General features: G+C 51.6%; 1 protein-coding gene across 1 annotated transcript; it reads left to right on the plus strand.

The window, feature by feature from the left end:
• Positions 1 to 548: 548 nt before the first annotated feature.
• LOC125930386 (EF-hand and coiled-coil domain-containing protein 1-like) lies at positions 549 to 24,914 on the plus strand. The gene is made up of 8 exons (XM_049642249.1): positions 549 to 562; positions 1,000 to 1,101; positions 1,496 to 1,556; positions 16,901 to 17,166; positions 18,360 to 18,498; positions 20,314 to 20,454; positions 22,183 to 22,252; positions 23,077 to 24,914. The coding sequence occupies exons 1-8, from the start codon at positions 549 to 551 to the stop codon at positions 23,211 to 23,213; spliced, it is 930 nt and encodes a 309-aa protein (XP_049498206.1). The 3' UTR covers positions 23,214 to 24,914.
• The last annotated feature ends 1,676 nt before the right edge of the window (positions 24,915 to 26,590 follow it).

Genomic DNA, 26,590 nt, shown 5'->3' on the forward strand with positions numbered 1-26,590 from the left:
GACTAAGATCCCAGTTTCCTTGCTGGCTGTCAGCTCCAGGGTCACTGGTCACACTGCACCTCGCATGGCCCATTCACCTTCTGGCCAGCGAGGACCCAAGTCCTTCTCACACTTCAGGTCTCCCTGAAGTCCTCTTTGGACCGGAGAGCTCTCTGTTATTAAATTTTTTTTTTTAATGTTTATTGATTTTTGAGAGAGAGACAGAGCACGAGCAGGGGAGGGGCAGAGAGAGAGGGAGACACAGAACCCAAAGCAGGCTCCAGGCTCCGAGCTGTCAGCGCAGAGCCCGATGCGGGGCTTGAACCCACGAACCACAAGATCATGACCTGAGCTGAAGTCAGACACTTAACCAACTGAGCCACCCAGGCGCCCCAAGAGAGCTCTCTGTTTTTAAAGGGACTCGTGTGACTGGATGGGAACGTTAACCCCCTTGACATCAGCTGTAACAACATAACATAACACCATCAAGGGGATGATACCTCCCCACAGTCAAGGGCTGCAGGAACCTTTGAGTCATTGCTAGAAACTCTGCCCACCCTGCCGTAACCATGGTGCACACCATGTAAGTAAGACATTTTTGTGGAAAGAAAGTTGAAGTTGAGAAAGGTGATGTGAATTGCTCAAAGCCATACCAGCTGGGGGACCATGGTTGCAAACAACAGGAAGTGACGCTGGCTCACTAAAGCCAGAAGGGAATTACTTGGCAGGGTGTCAGGGGCCAGCACATCGGAGGGCCAGACTCAGGCCAAAGCAAGGCAGAGCTGACCCGGCTGGTCTAGGAGCAGGCTGCTGGCGTCCCCTCCTGCCACCCACCGCTCATGCCCTCTGCCATTAGATGCCACCAATGAGCTCGAGTGAGCCTGCACCTGTGAACGTGTGTCCCACAGGCTGTCAGCCACCCACTCCCTTAGCATATCAGCCACAAACAACATCCCTCCCTCCTGCTGACCCAGATGGATACGCCATGCTGCCCATTCAGGGGGTCCCCACTCCCCTCAGGGTGGTCTTTCTGGCCCCAGCCAGATGGCTGCTCTGTTCCATCTCTCATTCAGTGCTCTTCACAAATCCAGAAGGTGCTGGCTGGCTGGCCTTGGGGGCAAGGTGAGCCCTCAGTCTACCACACCGATTAAACACGTTTTCTCTGGACGAAATTCTGTCCACTGGGGGCAAAAGTCATCAATTAAACCAGGAGTTCGCAAACTACAGCCTGTGGGCCATATCTAGCCCCATGCCTATTTATGGACCTTATGCAAACTATGATTTCAACCTTTTCACGTGGTTGAAAACGCGAAAAGGAACAATATTCCTGGCACAGAAGAATTTCATGACGTTGCAAATTTCAGTATCCATAAAATAAAGTTTGGAACACAGCCGTGTTCATTTCCTTGTGGATTGTCTGTAGCTGCTTTTGCACCTGAAAGGCAGAACTGAGTAACTACAGCAGTGGCCACATGGGCTGCTGAGCCTGAAATATTGACCCCCTGGCCCTCTACAGGAAAAGTTTGCCAGCCCCTGAGTTCAGTGATAATGTCCTACAGCTGCCGTGCTGCTCATCGGTGAACATGTAGACTGACCCTTGGAAGGTTGTGTACTCAGAGCGGGAGACTTGGGTTGGAGCAGGGGTACGAATGGATACTTTCTCCCCTTCTCTTCCCACTTCCCTGTCCGCCCTATCGGCAACCCTCCTCAAGTGACTTCCAGGTATCTTCTTTCCACTGTGCTCCGGCAAAACGTGTGTTTCTGTGTCTGCGTTCCGCGTCCGTAACGGCACTGTGTTCTGTGTCTCATGCCGCGTCTTGCATTTTTCACTCAGCCTTGCATGTTTCAGGTGCCTTGGCTGTGTGCACGGCTGCCCCTTGTCCCTCCCTCCTGGTGAGTCTCCCGCCCAATCCCAGAGCCGCCTCCCAGCTGCCACCTCCCCAGATGACACTGATGAGCATTCTCCTCCATGCCACCCTGCAGACGGGTGCTAGAACTTCCCCCAAAAAACAATACCCCGGGGCGGAATTGCTGGGTTGTGAGAGGCTTGCACAGAACTTGACCAAGGGACGCCAGCCGGCTCCCATGTGTCCTTTGATTAATCAAATTCATCAAATGCTTTGGGCCTTGTGATTTTTGCTTTTGAGTTTTTGTTTGAGCTGTCCCCCACCCCTAGGTCTCAAAGCCACTCATCCTGCTGTATGTTCTATTTTAATTCTGCCCTTCATATTTAGGTCTTTAATCCACCCAGAGTCCACCCCTTCAGTGGGTGTAGACGGGGACCCAGTTTGAGTTTTTCCATGTAGAGAGGAGTGCATTGGATTATGGCAGGAACCCACTTGTGATATATTTTGTTTATACATACAACAGGGTCAATTTCTAGGTTCAGATAATTGCAATTTAAGCAGAATTATCACTGCACGAACGTAATAGTGAATTGGACAGGCGACTTACAAGTCAGAATTATGGTTCGAGGCAAAATGACTGTGAAGTATTACTTTACCTTCTTACCATAACCTCAGTGCTGTCCAACAGAACTTTCTGTGATGATGTAAATGGCTTATATCTGCACTGTCCAATATGGTAGCCATAAGCCACATGTGGCTACTGAGCACTTGACATGTGGCTCACATGCTGAGGAGCTGAATTTCACTGTAATTAGTTTAAATTTCAGTAGCCCAGTATGACAAGTGGCCACCATATTCATCGGCACAGGTCAGATTAAGAAACTGGGCGACTATCCCTGCGCTGAAGCATTTATTTGAGGTTTTTAAAAAACAAAATGAATAGAGAAGGAGGCAGTTGTGAACAGAGGATGGGAGCTAACAAGAGTTGGATGTGTGCCTACAGTGTGAACAGGTGCACACGTCCCTCACTTAGCCCCAGCTCTCATCCATGAGCAGGGGCAACTTCCCCATTTAAAAGCTTGGGGCTGCTGAGTCTCAGTGAGGGGAAGGGACTTGATGAGGGCACCCTTGCTTGAGAGGCTGGCCCAGGAGTAAACAGATACAAGCCAATCCCCCATCCTTCGTGGCTCTGCAAGCCCAGAGACCACATGGTGGGGGGGGGAGGGGGTGGCCAGAATGGCTGCAGACCAGAGGGCACTGGCCAATGGAGATCCTGGGTGCTTCCCCAGGGCATTGGCATGGTCCAAGTGGCCGAACCGGCAGCCTCCAAGTCCAAATCCATCAATTGGGCACCTTATAGTCCCCCCATGAGGCAGCCTAGAGCCAGGTTTGGGTGGAGGCTCCCATAGCCAGTGGGACCTGAGGTTAGAACAGGAGCAAGGAGGGAGTCTGCAACAAGGCATCTCTCTGGAAGCAGCTTCCCTCCAGGGATGTTCTGGAAACTTGTGGGGAGGGAGTGTTTGTCTCAATGAATAGGGGGACAGCGTTCCTGGCCCTTGAGGGGGGCCCTCCCAGGGACGCAAGCTTCTGCACAGGTCCTGTACAACCCAGGATTGCCCTGTACCCCACACGGCTTCCAAATGTCTGGACATTCATTCTGTGAAAAACTTGCTGTCACTACAATTGTCTGAGACTGGGATCTAACGCTGCTTTACATATAACCACAAATTCTTTGCATAGCTTTAACGTACAATGGATTTTCCAAGAATGTAATGCTGCGTGAGTAGTGGGAAGGTTATACTTTGTTTTGTTTGGAATTTTCCAAGAATTGCTCATCATTTCAAAACCACATCCTACACACTGACAACACTTGTGCTTGACCAGCTGATAAGGAATGTCTGTGTCCACTGGCATTTATTATGCTGTGTCCCAGTGAGTCTGCTTATCTATCAACCCATCTGTCCACACATCCATTCACCTATCCATCCACCCATGCGTCCATCCATCCATCCATCCATCTATCCATCCATTCACCTATCCATCCATCCATCCATCCATCTATCCATCCATCTATCCATCCAGTCACCTATCCACCCATCCATCCATCCATCCATCCATCCATCCATCTATCCATCCAGTCACCTATCCATCCATCCATCCATCCATCCATCCATTCATCCATCCATCTATCCACCCATCTATCCATCCAGTCACCTATCCATCCATCTATCCATCCAGTCACCTATCCATCCATACATCCATCCATCTATTCATCCATCTATTCATCCATCTATCCATCCATCTATCCATCTAGTCACCTATCCATCCATCCATCCATGCATCCATCCATCCATCTATCCATCCAGTCACCTATCCATCCATACATCCATCCATCTATTCATCCATCTATTCGTCCATCTATCCATCCATCTATCCATCTAGTCACCTATCCATCCATCCATCCATCCATCCAGTCACCTATCCATCCATCCATCCATCCATCCATCTGAATATATTTTCTTAGCCCTTATTTCAAAATGCCAAATATAGGGAAAGAATGTCAACAACATGCAATTGAATATTACCTCATGACTCTCAAATTCAACTGTAGCTGTTATAACAAAACAAACACAAAGTAGAAACAGACCCATAAATACAGAGAACAAACTGATGGCCGCCAGAGGGGAGGGGTGGGGGGATGGGCACAATGGGTGAAGGGCAGTGGGAGATACAGGCTTCCAGTTATGGAATGAGTAAGTCATGGGATGAAGGTACAGCACAGGGAACATGGTCACTGGTATTGTAACAGTGTTGTATGGTGACAGAGGACAGCTACACGTGTGGTGAACACAGCAGAATGTGTGATCACTGTGTCATACACCTGAAACTAATGTCACATTGTGTTAAGTACACTTTAACTTTAAAAAAGCCATTATACATAGGTTTAACCACCTAAAAGTATCATTACATCTGAATATTTACATGTTGAAATGTGTATTATAACATTCCTTTCTCCTTTAAATCACTGTTAGCACATCACATTAATTTTTTTCGAATTTTTTCGAATATTTGTGAGGATTGAGTATATTATTTATCCAGCTCATGTGGGGCCATTCCAAAATAGCCATTGTAAAAAGAGGGTGCCCATATTTAGAGTTGGGGCCCTTTCCCCTGAGGGGCTAACCAAGTGGCTGAGGCTGTAAAGAGTGCAGCTCTCGTAGCTCCCGGAGCTTACCGTGTGCTGGTCTAAGGCTCGCCAAGCTTCAGACATTCTCCTAGGCTCCGTGTCACTTTTTGCCATTATCTGCATAGCACCTGTGCTATTATTATTTTTACTATTTTTCCTTAAATCATCTCACTCTTTTTACTTAAATAAATTTATTGAAAAGAAAGGTAGGGGCCCCTGGGTGGCTCAGTCTGTCGAGCATTCAACTCTTGATTTCAGCTCAGGTCATGATTTCACAGTTCATGAGTTCAAGCCCCACGTCGGGCTCTGTGCTTACCGTGTGGAGCCTGCCTGGGATCCTCCTGCTCCCTCTTTCTCTGCCCCTCCCCCATTCATGCTCATGCTGTCTCTCTCTCTCTCTCAAAATAAATAAACATTTTTAAAATGAGTAAATAAATAAACATTGTTTAAAAAGAAAAGAAAGGGGGCGCCTGGGTGGCTCAGTCTGTTAGGCGACCGACTTCGGCCCAGGTCATGATTTCACGGTTCGTGAGTTCAAGCCCAGCGTCGGGCTCTGTGCTGACAGTTCAGAGCCTGGAGCCTGCTTTCGATTCTGTGTCTCCTTTTCTCTGCACCTCCCCTGCTCATGCTCTGTCTTTCTCTGTCTCTCAAAAAAATAAATAAATGTTAAAAAAAAAATTTTTTTTTTAAAGAAAAGAAAGGTATAACACTGTCATACACAGAAAACTGAAATTGTTTGGTGTGCTTGTTATTTGTGCTTCATACATGTCAAAATGAATGCTCAGCTGTTTAAAACACACACACGCAACTATCCATCTGAGCACCACCTTGGATGGCCTCGAATGTTAGTGGAGGCCGGGGCTCCCCAGCTTTGGAAGTACTGTGTCATTTCATGTCACCCTCATGGGACCCAGGACCCCTCCGTGTTTACTCACGAGTGAATGGGAGGATGAAATGGAGACCCGGGGGTCACACTGCAGAGCCACAGTCCTGCGGGACGCGACCCAGATCAGGCAGTTCCCAAGACCCCTCTCGGCATCGTGGATCCCAAGAAGGGGCCTGTGTGTTGGGGACCTCGAGCTGACAGCCAAGAGCCGCAGGACTGGAGGAAGGGAGAAAGCAACATCTGGCCTTTGTCAGATTGCATAAGCCGCCGGGCTGGTGGCCAGATGTGGCCGTCGGCCTCCAACAGGAGGGAGACATCAGAGGTTCACCCCAGCCTCCGGGAAGTGCACAGATGCGGCCAGCTGGAGGGAACGCCCAACCGCACACGAGGACTCGGGTCTGTCCGGAAGCGAGGGTGTAAGGGGACAGTGGACAGCCTCCAGCACCCACCTTGCCCCAGAACCGCCTGGAACTGGGAAGGGGGTCCTTCTCCAGTGCTTGCTGAGTGACAGGTACCTCTACAGTCACAGGAGTCCCCCCCCCCACCACCGCCCCCAGTTCCTCCATGGCTCCCAAAGGAAAGTGGCACCGAGGAGCAGAAGGGGTCACAGGCCAGGGAGGCATGGAGCGAGGAGGCTGGGCCTCCTCAGTCCTGGTTTGGAACAGGCAAATCTCTAGGGCCTCCGGGCTAACCCACTTTAAGGGAGAAAAAGCAGTCTCGGGTTCAGAGGCAGACAGAAACCTCAGGGCTAGGTAGAATCGACTCACTTTGTTTTGTTGTTCTTTTATGTATTTTTGTTGCTGTTGTTACTTTCTATGTGGGACGAGATACCGGCTTTCCACGGCTGGTAATCGTGTTTCCTAGGAAAGGAAACCTATATTAGTAAGCAATAGGGTCAGTGGCCAAAAAGGTGTGCAGTTTAAGAAAGCACGACACCCTCTCACTTTGAGGGTCCGCCCCTCAGTGAGGTGCACAGGAGATGAGCCCTGATCCACAGGAAAAGCTGATCAGAGCTGGGGCGCCACCCAGGCCTTGTGGCTTCACAATGAGTGCTCTCCTCTCTGTCCTTTCTGGAACAATCCAAGAGCACAAGGTGAGGGAGGAAGCTGGGATCCTCACCCAGGCTCAGGACTTGTCCAGGCCTGACCTACCCTTCACACATTCATGCCCTCATTCACTAATTCATTATTGGGCCGCTCTGTCCCTGTGATGCCCGGAGGAAACCTCTGTCTGGTGAGGGACATGTATCATAACAGGACACCTGAGAGCATGTGAGCTCTGGGAGTCCAAGTGAGAGATAGGGGAGTTCTGAGAGGAAGTGGTATTTGCATTGCAGAGGGGAGAGCAAAGGGCCAGTAGGATTTTCCAGGCTGAACTTGCTGGGCTCAGGGTGCACATTGAAGATGGGGCAATCTGTGTGGCCTTGGGCAAATTGCTCTCTGCACCTCAGTTTCCTCATCTGTAAAATGGCAGTAACAAGAATCACTCCTTCAGGGGTGCCTGGGTGGCTCAGTCAGTTGCATGTCCAACTCCTGATCTTGGCTCGGGTCGTGATCTCGTGGTCGTGAGATCGAGCCTCACCCAGGGCTCCAAACCACCAAGTGCAGAGCCTGCTTGGGGTTCTCTCTCTCTCCTTCTTTCTCTGTCCCTCCCCAACTCATGCACATTCTCTCTCTCTCTCTCTCTCTCAAAATGCACAAAGTAAAAAAGAAGAAGAAGAAGAAGAAATCACTCCTTCTTAGGGTTACTGGGAAGAATAGAGCAGTTTGCATTAAAAGACTCAGAATGGTGTTGTGTCTGGCACACGGTGAGGCCATACGGGTGTTGGCTGTGGTTGTCACGCGCAAAGGCCCCAAGAGCAACACACAGGAGTTCGGTGGGTCTGGCTGTGCTGTGCCCGGTGGTCATCACCAGTGATGAGGCTGGAGGGTTAGGTCAGATCTTGGAGGACCCTTGATGTTGTGTTAAGGATATTGAAGTTCTTCCTGGTGGCCACAGAGAGCCACTGAAGCATTTTGAAGGCAAGAGACACGGGGTCAGAGCTGACCTCTGCTCCCTTACTGTACTCCCGTACAGTGGGGACTGGAGGGCAGGACGGGGGATGGGGAGGGAGCAGAGGGACTTGTCCCCACCCAGAGGGCCCTCCTGAGCAAAATGTGTTCTTTCCTCCGTCAGATCTTTGCTTTGCAACTTCAGAAACTCCTCCATGGAGGGGTTCAGATATCAGGGGATCTGGACCTCTCCAGTTGGCCATGGGAGCCACAGAGGGCTTTGGAGCAGGGTCAGAGCTGTCTTCCAGAAAATGACCATGATAGCAAGTACTGATGGCCCAGGGGGTGGGGAGGGAGGGTAGAGACGTAACATGATACAGTGTCTGCTCTGTGACCTTGGGACTGGTGTTTCAAGGAGGCTGGACCTGTGGGTCGGCGGGGAGGGGGGGGGGAGGGGGCCATAGCACCCAGCTCATTCAGCAAGATGACAGGTGACCCTCTGCCTTGTCCCCAAGCAGTTCCATCTCCTGCCCAGAGCTGACTCGAAGGGACCCATTCTTATGGGAAACACTCCTTAAACCACCGGGCTATATGGCCCAGTCCTAGGGTGGATGGCTATCAGCTTTCTAGGCCCAGAAAACCCTTTTTTTCTTTTCTTTTTATTTCTAAGTAATCTCTATATCCATCACGGTGCTTGAACTCACAACCCCAAGATCAAGAGTCACGTGCTCCACCGACTGAACCAGCCAGGAGCCCTGTAGGCCTAGAAAATTCTAACAAAGCCTCTCACAAACCAAGGTACTCACCGCTGAAGTGACAGATTTGCAACCGATCAATTGAGAGACCTTATCCATACACATCCTATCAGATTGAACCATTTTAAATTCCCCTTTGCAGGTCTAAATCAGCAAAATCAGCCTGGGTGGCTCAGTCGGTTAAGCATCCGATTTCGGCTCAGGTCATGATCTCGTGGTTTGTAGGTTCAAGGCCCCCATTGGGCTCTGAGCCAACAGCCACAGAGCCCGCTTCGGATCCTCTGACTCACTCTCTCTCTCTGTCACCACCCCCCCCCCCCCCCCCCCCCCCCCCCCTTTCCCCCCCTTCTCTCCCTCTCCCTAAAAAAAAAAAAAAAAAAAAAACCAGCAAAACCCAGCAATTCCATATGGTTCAACCTCTGCTTGCTTCCACCATCTATAAGATGTGGGAACTTCCAAGGCCTGGTGACCTAGGGAATGGAACAACGGAACAAGGTGAGGTCAGGCTTTGGAGAGGAAGGACCCAGGTCCGGATCTCTGCTGGCCCTCAACCACCTGTGACTTAACCTTTTCCTGCTCTGAGAGATATCGACCTCCTAAGTCCATTGAGCAGTACTCAAAACAGCACACATAAGGCCCAGCCCGGAGTTGGGGTGCCCAATCAGGGCCTGTTCAGCCCTTTCTGGTCTACTGTGACTCCTTTTCTCTGGCCCTGCTGCCCCTGATCTGTCCCCAGAGACACCTGCTGCCTTTCCTCTTCTGCCCAAGCCTCTTTCATTCTGTTCAACCCCAAGTCCTGCCTCCTCTAGGACACCTTCCCTGCTTTGCAGACCCAGCACCCTCCTTGTCTATGAGGGTCTGGCCCCGAGTCCAGTGGGCACTGCCTTGAAGAGTGAAGGGTCTGGACTCCCTGTCACCGAGAAATCCACTGAGGGCAGGGGCTGCACTCCCCCTGCCTCCTTCCCACTTCTGTCCCCACCTGCCCAAACCCAGCATGGGAGTGGCCACACAATAGCATTATAGAACGGCCCTCTGTCTCCCTCCAGCACCCCTGGTCTGGACATGGGATCAGAACTGAGTGATGGGTCAGACTCTCCACCTTCATGTATGACCTCTACTTTGGGGGGCCAAGTGAGTGTTGGCGCTTTTCACTGAGGGCGAACAGAGGGAGCAGACGGAGAAAGACAAGGATACTCGGAGGCATCTGCAATGCCTGTGGGACATCCAGGTTGAGATGCCAAGGCAGCAGTTAAGCTGGGTAAGGCTGTCATAAAACTGGATCCCAGAAGCCAAAGCTGGAGATACATTTGGAAGTCATCGGCTCTTACGGCCATGGCATTGGCTGAGACCCTTTAAAGAGTTAAATGATATAAAATTCTCAGGTGGGGTCTGAGGGCATGCCAGCCAGCACAGAGGAGTAGGGAGGAAGAGGAGGAACGAGCCAAGTAGACAAGGAGGAGCACCAGGGAGGGATGAGCTGTCTCCTGGAAGCCACCTGAAGAAAGTGACCAGGTGAGGGAGTAATGTAGTGTCCATTGCCTTCTATATAGTAGTGTTCGTGAAACGTACCCCATGAAATGTGCACTATGGGGACACCGGCTGGCTCCATAGGTTGAGCGTTGAGGATCTGACTCTTGATTTTGGCTCAGGTCAGGATCCCAGGGTTGTAGGACTGAGCCCCGAGTTGGGCTCCACACCGAGCTTGAGATTCTCTTTCTCTCTCTCTCTCTCTCTCTCTCTCCCTCTGCCCCTCTTCCCTGCTTGCTCTCTCTCTCTAAAATTAATTAAAAATAAATGTGAAAAAAATGAAACGTGCACCATGACGTGTGCACTAGGAAGTGTAGTGTTCATTTCACCGGCCAGATGAGCACTGAGAGGCAGCCATTGGGTCTCGCAGGGCAGCCGTGGTGGGTGACAAGGTGAGATCAGAATGGCATGTGTAGCCGAGGCAGCTCTTTCTAGAAGTTCTGCCCTAAACCGGACAGAGAGAGGGGTGGTAGGTGGGGGAACCTGTATGCTGGGGAGGGTTATTTCATTGGTTGGCTTTCGTTGTTGGTATTAAGGTGGAGATATTACAGCACATTTACGTGACTATGCGAATGACCCTACAGAGTGAATCAGCAGGAAGGGGTTGGGGGGGGGGGGGGAATGACAGACTCGGTCAAATACCAGTTACTAGACCAGGTAGCACACGCTCGGCGTCCCTGGGGACACTCTGTTGCTTTGCAGCCACATTTTACTTCTTGGAAAATTCCGAGGCATATCCGCCCCCGTCCCACTCTCCACACTCTGTTCTCAGTGGCTTCCTCTTCCCGACTTCATTGCCTGTGGCCTATAGTCACCTAATGAGAATGGCGGCTGGGCTGGGTCACTCCAGACCTTGCCTCCCAAACTTCCTCAGGGCCACGGAGGTGTGGGCCCGGAGCCAGTGGCCTGAGCGTGAATCCCAGCAGCTCCAGAACTGAGTTGTGAGGCTTGAGGAAGTTACTCTGGCTGTCTGTGCCTCTGCAAAATGGGGGTAATGGCAGTACCTACTTCCTAGGGTTGCTGCGAGGAAAATGTTTAAAGCACTGAGAACAGTGCCTGGCACCTAGTAAGCATTCTGAAAGATGTAGTTGTTGTTTTTGGTTATTGTTGGTAATGCACAAAGTTGCACTTGGGGCAGGGTTTCCAAGACTCAAGTGGCTGTGGGCATGTGGGGAGAGGAGGGACCAGGGTGTCAGCGCTAGCCTATACTAGGAAACTTGTAAATAAGGGCTGGGTCCCTCCGTCTCATATTGTTTGTTGAAGCCCTTAAATAATTTAGGGGGAAAGCAGCATTTCAGAGTGGGAAGACGTAGATATTGTCAAGTTCGGCCTCCAACTCTGTTCAAAATTCCAGCCCATTGAAGTCCCTTACCTCCTTACATACCTCCTTGGCCCAGAAGCTCATTACCTTACAAGACAGCCCATTCTGTTCTTGGTCAGCAATCCCTGTGAGAAAGTCATTCCTCACAGTGAGCTAAAACTGCCTCCTTCTGATTCTCCAAATCTCATCTTTGCTTCCCCCTCCTTCTCTCCTTCTGGGCAAGCATCGCCCTCTGGGGCCATAAAAAGGCTACTTGTCTCCACCTTTGAGTCTTGGAAACAGTGACCCTATACCCTCGTGTCTTCTCTTCTCCGGGCTGTATGAGCCTTTGGAAACCTCACATGGCGTCATGCTTAAACAAGAATACCCGCCCATGGCCTTTTCACACTGACGGCTGCCAAGCCAGATCCCTGTTCTCGGCTTGCATTACAGGAGCTTGAATACAGGACTTAATCAGTCAGAGTTATTGGCTCGTAAAGCACAAAAGTTTAGGGGCTCCTGGTTGCTCAGTCGCTTGAGCATCCAGCTCTTGATTTCTGCTCACGTCATGATCCCAGGGTCCTGGGATCGAGCCCCGCATTGGGCTCTGCACTAAGCGTGGAGCCTGGTTGGGATACTCTCTCTCTCTGCCCCTCTCTCCCAGTCGCGTGCTCGTGCTCTCTCCCCAAAATAAAAAATTTTAAAAACATACACACAAAAGTTCAGGGTTACCCCTGATCCAGCAACCCAAATCATGTCATTAAGGACGTCGTTTCTGTTGTCATCTTCAGGCTCTCTCTGTAGCTCCCTGCATCTCCAGCCGGACCCCTGGGCTGTCACATCTCCCCTACGTGTCCTCAGACCTCACCAGGCAGGGAGCCAGTGGGTCCGCGAGAAACCCCAGCAGACAGTTCCTTTGGTCTCATTGGCTACCTGTGCAGGCCTGGGCCAATCACGGTGGCCAGGGATGGGCTCATGCTAATTAGCATGGGGAGGAGCCACGCGCCACGCCCTCCTCTGAGCAGACTAGCTACTGGTGGTAGGGGTAGGTGAGCAGGTGAGACATCTGGGTGGCAGTCGGGGAAGCTGCCACCAACGGGGAGGAGGTGCTGGGTGGCCCCAGGCGGCCAATGCCCTGCTCTGGGTCCCGAGTGCAGTCCTGCAGATCCCCTCTTGTTTGGCTCAGCAGACAGTCCCCCCGATGCTGAATCCACCCAACAAACACTGGGCACCCACACCTGCTAGGACTCTCTGCAGTGCCGCGTCCCCGTGTCCCACTCACTCTGGAACGGCTGCTGTCGTTTCCCTGACACGCATGCTGGCCAAGCTGGCTCCTCTGAATACTCACACAGGCCTGATCACCAGAACGCAAGCAGAGATGGGAGGACCTCAGAGGTCATCGGCTCCAGCGACCCATCTGCAAAATAGGGACCAAGTCCCACTGCCACTTCCTCATTGGCAAGGCCAGGGCTGGCACCAAGGCCCCCGCTTCATCCACGGTGTCGTGTGGCTTCTATCTTTACAGTGGTCTGTGTGGGCAAGGACTGACCGGTGACTTCAAACAGCAACTCCTGAACTGAGCAGAAGGGTCCTCGGTTTCCAATAATACTTGGCCCCGGAGAGATCCACTGAAGTGAATCTGCACAAAATGGGACCAAAGAGAGTGGCCTGTGTCTGATCTGACTGAGGCTTTAACTTGAAAAATAAACCCAAAATGTATTAAAGTGAGTTTCTTGTGCTACTTAGCAGATAAAACCAGGTGATGTTTTCAACTACTTATTCCTTCTTTTTTTTTTTTTCCATTGTACCATGTATACATAACATACAACTTAACCATTGTAGCCATTTTTTAGTGCACAGTTCAGTGGCGTTAAGTACATTCACACTGTTGTGCAACCATCCCCCCACCCATCCACAGAACCTCTCTCATCTTCCCAAAATGTAACTTTGTCCCCATTAAACACTAACTCCCCGTTTTCCTGGCCCCCAGCCCCCGGCACCCACCCTCCTACTTTCTGTCTCCAGGAATCTGAGTGCTCTAGGGACCTCACAGAAGTGGGATCATACAGCATTTGTCCTCTGATGACTGGCTTCTTTCGCTGAGCACCAAGTCAAGTCTTGTCCGTGTCGTAGCGCATGTCGGTATTTCCTCCCTTTGGGAGGCTAGATAATATTGCATTGTATGGATAGATCACACTTTATCCATTCATCCATCAGTGGACACTTGGGTCACTTCTACCTTTTGAATCATGCTGCGGTGGACAAGGGTGTGTCAACCTTTGCTTGAGTCCCGGCTTTCAGATCTTTTGGGTACATACCCAGAAGTGGTCTGCCAGGTCACATGGCAATTCTGTTTTTCACTTTTCACTCCTTTTTTAAAAGCAATCTTCATGACTGTAGGACAGTGTATTAATTCTTAGATGTAGACTGTTTCCAGGTTGATTATATTCCTTTTGGAATAATTTTCCCAACAAAACTGTGTGAAAACACAATGGGGCGTCCTTAACGTCACATTTTCTTGTTGTTGCAACTTGGTCATGAGGAGGGTCTCTTATGCAAAAATATTCGAGACTTTTGATCGTTTTTCTAAGGGCTTTTCCCAGTCCCCCGAGTCTCTTCTGGTGCTCCTGGCCCTTCCTAATCCTGTTGATTTTTCTCTTGTTCGGTTGTAAACTGGCCCAACTCTGCCACATTCCCACCATCAGTGGCTTTGCCTGTGAGTCCCATGGTTCCCCAGTACCCCTTCAACGACACCCCCACAGCCTCTTCTTTTCCAAGATGTGAAATTTCACTTCACAGCCCTTTCTTTTCTATTGGGCTGTTACATCCGACAGGGAGAGGTTGAGTAACAACAGATTCTGAAGAGATGAAAGACAGATGTGGGTATAAAATGAAAGAGGAGGAAAGGACTAGTTTAATAAGCAGCCAGTTCATTAGTGAATATTTTCATGCTAGGATAGATTTGTTTTTCTTTTTTTCCCTTGATTTTGTAAGGGCAGTGACACGGACCCTGAAGATTCAAGTGAGGACCTTAGAATATCAAGAACATTGATTGATGAGGGTGAAGTAGGTTCTCCAAAGCCCAATTAAAAGTAACTGAAACAATTAAGACTTTTAAAAAAAATCTCTCCCATAATAAGAAGTCCCGCAGTGGGAGGTCCAGGACTCTCAGCAGCTGAAAGATATCAGGGCTCTTGTTCAACTACTCCATAATTCTCTCAGCCATTTCCTCATGGTCACAAGATGGCTGCCAGTGCTTCAAACATATCCACACGACAAAGTCCAAAGGCAAGAAGGAAGGGCATTTTCTTTCCTGATTTACTTTTAGTAAGGGATAAAAATCCATTCCAGAGGCTCCCCAGAAGATTTTTCCTTTAGCCTCCTTGGCTAAAATTAGATTGCAGCCTGTGCCTTAGGTGCAAGGGACACTGGGACAGGGAGTGTCTGTCATGGAAGTCTGACTCTAACATCCTGGCCGTTGGGTGGGGAGCCAGGAAGGTCAACCACAGAGTCTTCTTCAGGCACATCATAGACAGCTCACCTGTGCAGAGTAAGCAGTGGCAGAGGGTGGGTCCACATCCCGCACTGCCGGCAGGAAGCTGGCCAAGCCCCCTCCTCCCTCTAAGCACCTGTGTCTTCTCCCCTGCCCACAGGTCAGAGGGCACCCAGCTCCCAATCTCCTCACGAGGCAGCCCAGAGCCAGAAGCCAAGAGTGGTGAACCTGAGGAAAGTGGGACCAGAAGCCCAGACACCTCTCCAGAGGGAGCCTGGCAGTCAGACAGCAGCTCCGGGAACAGACCCCTGGACAAAGGTTTGTCCCTGCACACAGTGTTCGCTGGGCTCAGCCATGGGCAGGCACGGAGGGGCCGCTGGGTGCCATCTTTCCCGTTTATCTTCAGAGCCCCTTGCCTGCCCCTGCCTCGGGCACCAGGACGTGTTAATGACCGTGACTGTAATGATACCACACACACATACACGCATATATACATGCACACATACACAACACACATACACACAGCACCAGGAAATCCCGAGGACGAGAAACAAACCGTCAATATTGGGAACACGATTCACGCAACCAAAATGTCATGGATCAGTCACCTCAACCCTGGTTCTGTTTGGTCCGGGACAGTTTCTTTTTTTTCTTTTTTAACATTTATTTATTTTTGAGAGAGAGAGAGAGAGAGCGCGTGAGCGGGGGAGGGGCAGAGCGAGAGGGAGACACAGAATCCAAAGCAGGCTCCAGGCTGTCAGCACAGAGCCCGACGTGGGGTTTGAACTCACGAACCATGAGATCGTGACCTAAGCCCAAGTCAGACACCCAACCGATTGAGCCACCCAGGCGCTCTGGTCCGGGACAGTTTCTACTGAAACAAAACGCAAGGGCCCTGAGCCCACCCAGCTGGGACAGTCAGGCTGGAGAGACGGGTGTCCCAAGTCAGGATACCTGAATCAGTGGTTCCCAAACCTGCCAGGTGGCCCGGATCACAGATGCCCAGGCCCACCTCAGATCTGCTGCTTCTGATTCTCCTCTCCCTCTACGGGGGGAGGCATGCACAGCTTTGCTGCTCAGGCTACTGTCTGTCTGCGAGGGTCAGGCCATTGTCACTGTCAAACTGGCCCGAGTTAGATGGAAGGTACTGTGCAGGGAATTAATTAAAAAGTCCAAGTAGGCTTTGGGCACAGCTGAGATGTCAGCAGAACTGCACCCCTTGCTGCCTTGCCTTCGTGGACCCATCGTGCGGAAGGCGCTCCCCTCTTACTGACCAGACAGCCCCCAGGAGCTCCAGACCCACACCCTCCAACTCCCAGGCCAGGGGAATGCAGGCCCTTCTCTTCCCTGGAAGTTTGAATCAGATTTTGGCCTGATTGTCCTCGGCCCGCCCTGGGTCTGCTGCCCTGGCGGAACCAGTCCCGTGGCCGTCTAGTCTGCACTCTGCCTGGCCAGGCTGGACATCTGTGTCCCCGGGGCTGGGGTGGAGTGGGGAGGAAAGGGAGGGCTCCCTTGGAGAGATATTCGGGGGCTGTCCCCCCCCCCAGAGACTCAGCCTGATGCTGGGTGACGGGACACCAGGAGGCCACAACCGACCCGGGGTTTCTGATGCACAGCCAGACTGGGGGACACCAACCAGACACAGCCATGCTGATCACACAGAGTCACGCGTATGACTGCTCTTCCTCTGCATCCCCTGCCCCCCGCTCGAGTGTCAAAGGCATGCAGCCCCCTGCAAGCTGAAAACCTGTTCAACCTGGTGTGTGTGCCAGCAGAGCCCCAGCCCCCACCCCACGGCTTTCCTGGCTGGGATGGCCATATCCTCAAATGGGAATAATATTGCATCTCTGAGGGCACAGACAGGTCCCGGCTGGTTGTGTCATCGTAGAAAGCGAAGAAGAAAAAGGGCTTCTCTCTCTCAGGGTCCCTGGGTAGAATGTCAGGGAGGGGCTCCGGGTGGCCGGCTTGGCTCCTGGTGGAGCCTTGGTGGCTTCCCCCTGGGGCAGGCTGTCTGGTTCCCTCCCTCTGTCCCTTGTCCCCACATCCCGTGTTTCTCCAGCAGTGGACGGGCAGCTGTTCCGCTCAGTGGAGGGCCAGGCCGCCTCCGACGAAGAAGAGGAGGCCCAGAAGTGTCAGGAAGAGCAGAGGTCACTGGCCAAGGTCAAGACGCTGCTGGCTCGCCTCTCCAGCTGCAGGAGTGGGTATGTGTGCCACGGGGGGCAGCGGGGGGGGCGCGAGAGGCCCAGAGCCCCTTCACACAGTGACAGAACTTGAGCTTAGGAGGCTGACAGGCCTGATTCTGTCCCCTAGTCCATAGGAGGGAAGTGATCAGATGCCCCGCCCCCCACCCCCCGGCATGTGCGGGGATGAAATGAGGGGACTGGCAAAGGCACACTTTGTGGGGGGCTTTAATGACCGTTGGTGTCTTCTCAGTCCCCTGGCCGCTATCCCAGGACATGGCCCACAGCTCCGTGTAATTCCAGGACATACCAGACCCTTCCTTACCCGGTCGCTCCTGCGAGAAACAGTGTTTACGGTGCCCTCCTCCAGCCTGGCCCAGGTCAGGGGCCTTCTGACTCCCCAACTTATGTAATCCTCACAACCACCCTAGAGGGGAGAAAGACCCAGATGCCTGGGGCACCTCAGACAAGTCTCCTGACTCCTCTGAGCCTCAGCTTCCTCGTCTCTAAGGCAGGCAAGAGGTTTGTGAAGATTTGTTGTCAAGGCTATAAAATGCCTAACAGGTGCCTGACCGCAGTAGGTACGCCACCAAGGGGCAGCGCTGATGTTTATTATTATCTTGTATGGTGCTCTCAGCTTTCCAGGACTATTGTCACCACCGACCCTTAAGTCAACAACAAGCATTTATTAAGCACCTACTTCGTGCCAGACAAATCTGGAGGCTCTGAGAGAACGGCAATAAACAAGACAGCAGCCCTCCTCTCCTGGAGCCCCTATTCTAGTGAGTGGTGACAAGTAGGAGGAAAATAAGGTGAAGCAGCAGAAGAGGGAGGGGCGAGGAGATGCCAGGAAGGCCACTCTAAGAAGGTGCTATTGGAGCAAAGACCTGAAGGAAATGAGGGAAGAGCATTCCGGGAAGAGGGGACAGCAAGAAGTGCAAAGGCCCTGAGGCATGTTGGAGGGGCAGTGAGGAGGTTTCTGTGGCTAGAGCACAGTGAGTGAAGATGGATGACAGGGAGGCCAGGGAGATCAGAGGGGCACATTGGGTGAGGCCTTTGGCTTTTCCTCTCAGTCAGATGGGGAGCCATGGGAGGGGTACTGACCAGGGGGTGTCATGGCCTGGCTTTTAGACTCGGTGGCAACACCCACTTTCTGAGGCTGGAGCAGACTCTGGAAAGCAGCGCCACAGTGCTGGTGCTCTCCTTTGCTGCAGGTGTGATGAACAGACAGCCAAGAAGCTCGTGACTTACTTCGGCCACTTTGGCAGTGCTGACCATGCCTGTACCCTGGGGGAGCTGGAGGCTCGCATCGCCGTGCTGGTGGAGCAGACCCTGGGGACACCTGGGGAGGAGGTCAGCTGAGCCCCAGAGGCCGAGGTCTGGACCAATGCTAAAGTCTCTCATAGCTGGAAGAACCCTGAGGGATGTCAGCCAAGTCCTGTGCCCTGTTCACAGATGGGTAAACCAAGACTCAAAGAGATTTGTCGTAGATTTAACGAAGAATATTTTGGTTGCAAGTTAAAGGAACCGTCTCAGAACAGCTTGCGTGCAAAATAGGTATTTATTAGAATATGGAGCTGGCAAGAACAGCCGAGGAGATGAGCGTCAGAAACAGCTGGATCCAGCGACTCAGACTAGATTGTTGCCACCTATCTGCTCTGTGTTTCTCTTGGCACTGGCCTCATTTCGCCCTACTTCAGAAAGGCTTCCTCCGTATGGTGGGGAAAGGGACCAGAGATGGCTCCAGCCTCCCACTGGCCCACCTAAGAAAGCCCAGGGGGATAAGAGCCCAATATACTAAACCTCAGGGAGGAATGCAAACCGGCCCAGCCTCGGTCATGGGAGTGTCCCTGGGCCAGTCCCTGTGGTAGCCGGGCAAGATTCAGTGATTAGCAGCTCCGTCAAAGTCAGATGAGGGGGAGGAGGGACACTGCCCCCCAGGAGAGTTATGGAGGGTAAGGGAGGGAGCCGACAAATAACACCAACAGCCAATGGCGAGGTGTCTCCATTTCAATGAGACCGCTTGGCCTTTTTTCTCATCTCTCCACTCCGAGCAACTTCTCCATCCCACAGTAATCAAGTGGGGAGTGCTACTGAGAGTCGCCATTTCATTAAGCCCCAGCACATTGCGCTTTTGCCAACTGTCGTTTTGAGAGAAGATCGTTTTATGTTTATATACCTGAAATTCTAAACCCATGCTGTCTTTGACATTGGTCTGATGCAGTTCCACAAGGCATAGCCACCACCCCTTTTCTAAGTAAATTTCCAGGAAGTGGGGATCAGGAGAATTACTGAGGCACACCAGCTGTGTCCCCAAGCCCACCTTCCAGGCCCGTCTGCAAGGAGGCATAGGCACCACGCCTTCTCTGTCCTGCCCAAAGCCCAAAGAGGACTCAGAGTGTCCAAGGGCACCACGTCTTCGGCTGCTTCTCTTTCCCTCCATCAGTGCTAAGAACAGGGACCACCTTACTCCTGGAATCCCTGCTTTAGAAAGCAGATAGCCGTGTGACACTTTATGACTGCCTGGCATCTGCCCCCTAGTGGGTATCCCGGTGGATACCCACGGTCTCAGTGCTCCCCTGGCCAAGGGTGGGCCAGTGACTCACACTGGCCCAATCAGGCCCCTCTCCTGAGGCCTTCCATCTTGAGAGAGATGGGAGAGTTGCTGGAAAGTGTTCTTCTCAGCTCTGGCCCCTGGACAAGAGGCCTGAGACCATCCTACTGTCTCAGCCCCCACTGCTGCCCCATCCCTGAGCTTCTCCATCCACCGGTCTGTTCTGGGAATGACCCATAGCCCACTAGTGAATTTTTTTTTCTGTTTAAGCTAGCCAGAAAAGTTTCTGTTGCTTGCAACCAAAAAAAAAAATTTTTTTTTCATTTAAATTAAAAAAAAAAAAATATATATATATATATATATATGAAAAGAAAGCATATGCATAGAGAAGGGAAAATGAAGTTCTCCACTAGAAACCAAAATATGCATATTCTCACATTAACCCAACACACTGTGTGACCTTAGGCCAGACATGCAGCCTCTCTGGGCTGTGGGGGGGGGGGGGGGGGGAGAGGGGGCCAGATGACCTCTGAGAAAGGGTCAAGGCAAGCTGTGGGTCCTGCCCGGAGACAGCACGGTGAGTGTGGGCGCTGAGTCCCCGTTGGTCCTCGCAGGCAGAGCTGCAGCGGAAGGTGGAAGAGAATGAGCAGCTGAGGCTGGAGCTGCAGATGGTGGAGACAGAGAGGGTGCGGCTGTCCCTGCTGGAGGAGAAGCTGGTAGACGTGGTGCAGCTCCTGCAAAGGCTCCGGGACCTGGTAGGCTCACAGGAGGTGGCCCACCCAGGGCAACGAGAGGGGCTCTCAGAAGGGGGCACCGGCCTATGTTGGGCACCTGGCTCTGAGCTTTCCTCACATTAGGCAGGTGTTATCTCCACTTTCCAATGCAGAAAAGGAGGCTCAGGGAAGGTAATTAAAAACAAGAGGAGGCTCTCTAATTTGTTCTATAAAGCTAACCTAACTTTGATTTCAAAACCACAGAAGGATGAATATAAGAAAGGAAAATCATAGGGGAGCCTGGGTAGCTTAGTTGGTTAAGCATCCGACTTCAGCTCAGGTCATGATTTCAGTTTGTGGGTTCGGGGTCCGCATCGGGCTCCATGCTGACAGCTCAGAGCCTGGAGACTGCTTCGGATTCCATGTCTTCTCTTTCTGCCCCTTCCCCACTCACTTGCTTTCTCTCTCTTCTTCAAAAATAAATAAACATTAAAAAAAAAAAAAAAAAAGAACAGTAAGGACCCTCCTTTACCAGATAAGGAGTCTCAGCCAACTACGTCTCACAAACCTCACGGATATTGGTGAAATGTTAGAAGGAATCCTTCTAAAGTCAGAATCAAGACCAACATGACTGTCCTCACTGTCTGTATTCCAGCTAGTTGTTCTAGCCAATGCGATAAGACAAGAAAAAAAAAGAAAAGGTGTAAGGATTAGACAAGAAGACATTAAGTTATCAGTAATTATATATCATATTCATCTACACAGAAATACCCAAGAGAATCCATAAGCAAATTATTGTAATTTCTTGGCAAGGTGAATGATAAAATATCAGAGTACAGAAATCAAGCGTGTTCCTAAATAGCATCAGCAAACTATTTAAAAAAAAAAATTTTTTTTGAGGGGTGCCTGGGTGGCTCCATCAGTTAAACATCCAACTTTGGCTCAGGTCACAATCTCATGGTTTGTGGGTTCGAGCCCCGCATCAGGCTCTCTGCTGTCAGCACAGAGCCTGCTTCGGAGTCTCTGTCCCCACTTCTCTCTGCCTCTCCCCCAACTCATGTTCTCTCTCTCTCTCTCTCTCAAAAATAAATAAACATTTAAAAATTTTTTTCTTGAGAGACAATTAACTTAGAATTACATCCGCTGTAAGGTGAAAGTGGGATCTGAACCCGGCTTGCCTGAGCTTTAAGCAGGCTCCTACCTGTGCACCAGACTGCCTAGGATACAGAACCAGCAAGGCCCAGGCCAGATTAGCACAGCCTGGGAGAAGAGCTGAGGGGCAGCCAGCACCAGCAGGCAGCTTCTGGCCATGCAGCCTGTGGGTAAATGCTGGTTGTTCTGCCTCCTTGCTGGGTGGCTATGGCCGAATGTCTCATTCTTTCTCAGCACTGCTTTTTTCACCCATTAAAAGGAGCCTAATAATATAAGCTGTTGCAAAGGTTACATGAGACCATGCATAGAAATGCTCTTATTCATGTTTATTTCCCAAGTGCCTACTTCTCCTTGGGCACATGAGTGGCAATCCACAAATATGTGATCTTTGATGGAATGGGTCCCGCATACCACTCGATCCACCCACCAAAAGTCTCTGAGAAGCCCAGCAAGCAGTGTTGCCAGCCTAGGGCCAAGGGGCCAGGAAGGGAGAGGGTTAGTGACTCTCTGTGCCCCAGGGAGCCATACAGAAGCCCGTAGGGGCCACCAAGTCCGACCCGCTGAACGAGGACACAGCAGCCACAGTGCAGTCCAGCCCTGTCTCTATTTCTTTTTCAGAACATATCGAAAAGAGCCCTGGGGAAGATTTTGCTGAACACGCTGGATGCTTGCAAGGACCCCACACATGGTAGGAGATCTCTCCTGTCTATCAGAGCCTGGACAGCATCTGACGGTAGCCTGACTCAGCACTGTCTGTCCTGAGTGTCTTGTCTGCAAAATTCCACTGTCATTACCACCCTGAAAGTACATAGTCAGGAACAGTTCAAAATGCTATTTGACAAGAGCAGGGGAACAGAAGTCCTGGGGAGAAGAGCCCAGCAGAAGCCAGCAGGGCCAAAACCCCCAAGGGAACTGGGCAGGGTTCCCTGCTCTCAGTTCAGTCGGCAGGCTGACTATGGGCCAGGCTCTGGAGAGGCATCTCACATGGTTTTAACCCCCTACGTCATGACAGCAGCCCACTGAAGAAGGTTCTGTTATTGTGCCCATTCCACAGATGGAGAGACTGAAGCACAGAGCGGCCAAGTGCCAGCTGCACCCAAAGCCTTAGGTCTCTCCTTTAAGCACTGAGCTACATGGTCGCCATTTTTAGATAAAGTTCAGGGGCAGTAGGATTACATCAGTGCCAGATTGTGTCTCGTGAAATCAAGACGAGCCAGGTCAAGCTCTCTCCTCAAAGGGCCTCACACGCTAATGAGATGACCAACTGGTCATAAGCCTTTGCTCGCTAGCCTCACAGGGGATTGCTGGGCAAGGCTTGGGTATGTCTAGCACCTGGAATGGCCCCTGGAATCGAGAGGGAGGTCAGAAATTATGTGCTAGGAGCCGGCTTCTCTGGGGTCCTCAGTGGGAGTGAGACAAGAGAGGGCTGGGGAGGGCCCCAGAAAGAAAAGTGGCTCTGTGGGCCATGGTGAGCAAACTGACATGCCCTCCCTGTCTACTCTTCCCTTCCAGAGGGGAGATCTGGACCCTCAGCCATCCTGGACGCCCTGCACACGGCTTTGGCTGGCTGTGAGCTCTTGCGGAGAGAGCCCTCGGCACCAGCCTCCACGGCTCCTGCACTCGCCAACCCCCTCCTCATCTCCTGCTGAGGCCACTGGCCCAACCTGTGGGCACCTGGGTCAGCCCGACCTCCATCAGACCAGCCTCCATGTCAGCCTGACCAGCATCACATCTTCAGAACCCTGGAGACCCAGACTCCTTCTGAGACTGGACTTAACCCCAGAGCCTCCCACGACAGAGCCTGACAGACATCCTTTCCTTTCGTTCCTCACAGATTCCTTTGCGTTCCTGCTGCCAGAGTTCACGTTCAAACCCTGGGGCTGCTGGATCAGCCCATACCTGCTGCTGCTTCCCCTGCCCTCAGTGCAGAGTTGCCTACATTCATGCACAAACCGGCCCAGAATCCCCTCCCTGGGCTCCTGGAGTCTATTCCCCTTCCAGCACTGCCCCCTTCCTGTCACCCATGTGCCTGATGCAGGCACACTGTGCCCAACCTCCAGGCCACACAGGCTGGGGAAACATAAGGAGGGGGTGATCACTGCAGGCTTCCAGGTAGAGGCTGCCCTTGAACTAGCTCCAGATGAGAGGCAGGATTTCGATGGACAGAGAGAGGAGAGAAGGACATTAAATGCTAATGTGAGGAAACAGCAAGAGCAAAGTGTGGGGCCAGAAAGGGCCCCCATTAGTACAGTACCTGGAACACCTCTTTCACAAGCATGCAGTGGATACTGGGTTTCATGGGGTCACAGGAGAGAGTAAGACAAGCTGCCCGTTCTCACCTACCTTAACATCTCATAGGAGAGAAAGATGTGTTGGCAAATAGCGCAACATGCATGAAATCAGTGCTAAATCAAGGTAAAATAGTTACTCAGGAGTCCAGCCTAGAGGGGTTCATCCGAGCCAAGGAGGGCAGATGCACCACAGAGGGGAATGGCAGGGGTGAGGGCAGGTGCCTGGGGGGACAGTGGCAAGGTCGGGAGTGGGGGAACCCAATAGCAGATGAGGATCCGGGACTTGCTTCCACAGGCAATCAGGAGCCACTGGAGGATTCTGAGCTGCCCCATGGAGCATGGATGGAGAGGAGGGATGAAGAGGCAGCTGCAGGTCCGTGGGAGGAAGGTGGCACCAGCAGCTTGGGGCCAAAGCTACAGGGACACAGAAGGGGATCATGGGAGAAGGAGGACCAAGGGGTACCCAGGGGGAGCCTGGGAGCAGCAGACACTCCAGGGCAGGGCAGCAGGGACTGGGGACAGACAATGACCGACCTCCTCTCTGACCTCAGACACTCAGCACCTTGGATGGGGCCAGAAGGCATCAGGGAGCCACTGCAGGCTCCTAGCAGGGTGACACAGGCCCCAACCCAGTTTCTCTATGGTTCCTCTGGGAATGGAAGGAAAGAGACCAAGGCCAGTGGCCATTCCAGGGGGCCACCTCACCCCTGGTCCTGTCAGATGAGCCAGGCTTTTTTGAGAAGGCCCCTAGGACTCTTCAGGGGCCAGTGGGCAGGGAAGAGCCTTGAGGAGGCTGGTCTGAGCCCTGAGGAGGGGGCTGCCCCCAGCTTGCTCCCCTCAGCTCAGCCTGAGCCCACCAGGCCCGCCTCCCCCGGCTGTGCTGCTGACTGCATGACCCAGGTTGAGCCTCACCTGTGCCCCGCCCAGTGAGAAGGGCCAGCTGTTCTGTATCCTGACCATGGCAGCAAGCATAGGACACTACACGTGTGTTAAGATTCACAGACCTGGAAGCTGTCCTCAAAAAAGTCAACTTGACCGTTATGTTAATAAAACCCAAGAGCCACCGGAAGACACATTCCTACAGTGCCTCCAGGTCTAGCCACCTGAAATCTGCAGACAGAGGCACAGAGGGCTCTCATAGGCTATAGTCACAGTAAGCTTCATCCTCGGGATGTCCCTCATTAAAATCTGCTCTTACCAACTGCCCGGCCATCCGTGGTTCATCGCCACACTTGTATGCCCCTCAGCTCATTGGAGGCAAGTTGAGGTGGATTAGGATGGAGAAGTGCCCAGAGAGCATAGGTGAGCTACCGGGTAAATCAGCATCCAAGCCTGGAGCAGGCCTGTTTTCGGCCCGTATCTCATGTACTTTCTACCACAGCCAGCTGTCTCTGGCTAGGAAACTCTGGGCTCGCTAAGGGTTTGGGGTCTGGATTAGTTAGGGTACAGGCTAAATTGCCTTGATAAAGAGACCCCAAAATACTCTGGGTCCAAGAGGATAGAACTTTACTTCCCTGCTGTAAGAATCCAAAGGTGCGTGGTCCTGGTTGGCAGAGCAGCTCTGCTCTATGTGGTCACCCACGGACCCAGGTCCCTTCCACTTTGTGGCTCTGCCATTCCGTAGAGTGATGTCCTCCCTTGCACTGTGGAAGCCAATTCATCAGAATTGTATCTGCCTTCCAACCCATAGGAAGGAGGAGAGGGGAAGGGAAGGAAAGGCTCTCTGGCTCACAAGGTTTCTACTTACACCCCACTGGCCATGCCTAGCTGCAAGGGAAGCTGGGAGATGTAGTCTGTGGCTGGGCAACCATGTGCCCAGTTTCCAGTCCAGCATGTAAGGAGCTTGGGAGTCATCAGCCCATCCTAACGACAAGTAAAAAGCTGAACAAGCTGGAAATTCAACAAATCCTCTTAAATCCACGAACGTCACAGGACAAAGGCTGCCCCCCAAATTGGAGAGACAGACTGCCGAATGCAGAGAATCACAACTTGCCAAAGCAGAAGCCACCTTCTCAGGAACCGGTACCAGAATAGGAAAAGCTCAACTGTGATTGACAAATTGGTGGAGGCTCAGTGTGGACAACTATGAGAGTTAAAACTCCAGGGTGACCCAGTCACGGAAGGGGTGGAGTCCCACACCTTTGTGAGCTTTACCTTCTGAAGCTCTACCAGGTCCTCACAGTGAAACTCAGAGGAAAAAAACCTGCTTCTCACAGTAGAAGGGAAAGTAACCATGTTGAAATATGCCAGAACACTCTGTTTTTCTTAACAAGGCCCTTAAGAGAAACTATTTTGCCAGAGCTTAACTTATTGGGGTTTTATCAGAGCCTATATTAATTTTAGACAGAGCAGACTTCAGAAAAGGAAAAATGTTGAGGCATTATGTAATGCCTCTTTTTATAATGATGATAAAGGGTCAGTTCTCCAAGAAGACATAACAATCCTTAATGTATATGCGCCTAACAACAGTGTCAAAATATATAAAGCAAAAACCAGTAGAACTACAAGTTGAAATAGATGGATCCACTATTATATATGGAGACTTCAACCCCCCTTTAACAGAAATGGGCAGATCCAGCAAGTATAAAATCAGTAAGGACACAGTTGAACTCAACAGTACCATCCACCAACTGGATCTAATTGATACCTATGGAGGACTTCATCCAGAAAATACAGAATGCACATTTTTCTCAAGATCACATGGAATATTCACCAAGATATACCATATTCTGGGT

The sequence above is a fragment of the Panthera uncia genome, chromosome A2 (genome assembly GCF_023721935.1).
Source record: "Panthera uncia isolate 11264 chromosome A2, Puncia_PCG_1.0, whole genome shotgun sequence".
Taxonomy (NCBI): domain Eukaryota; kingdom Metazoa; phylum Chordata; class Mammalia; order Carnivora; family Felidae; genus Panthera; species Panthera uncia.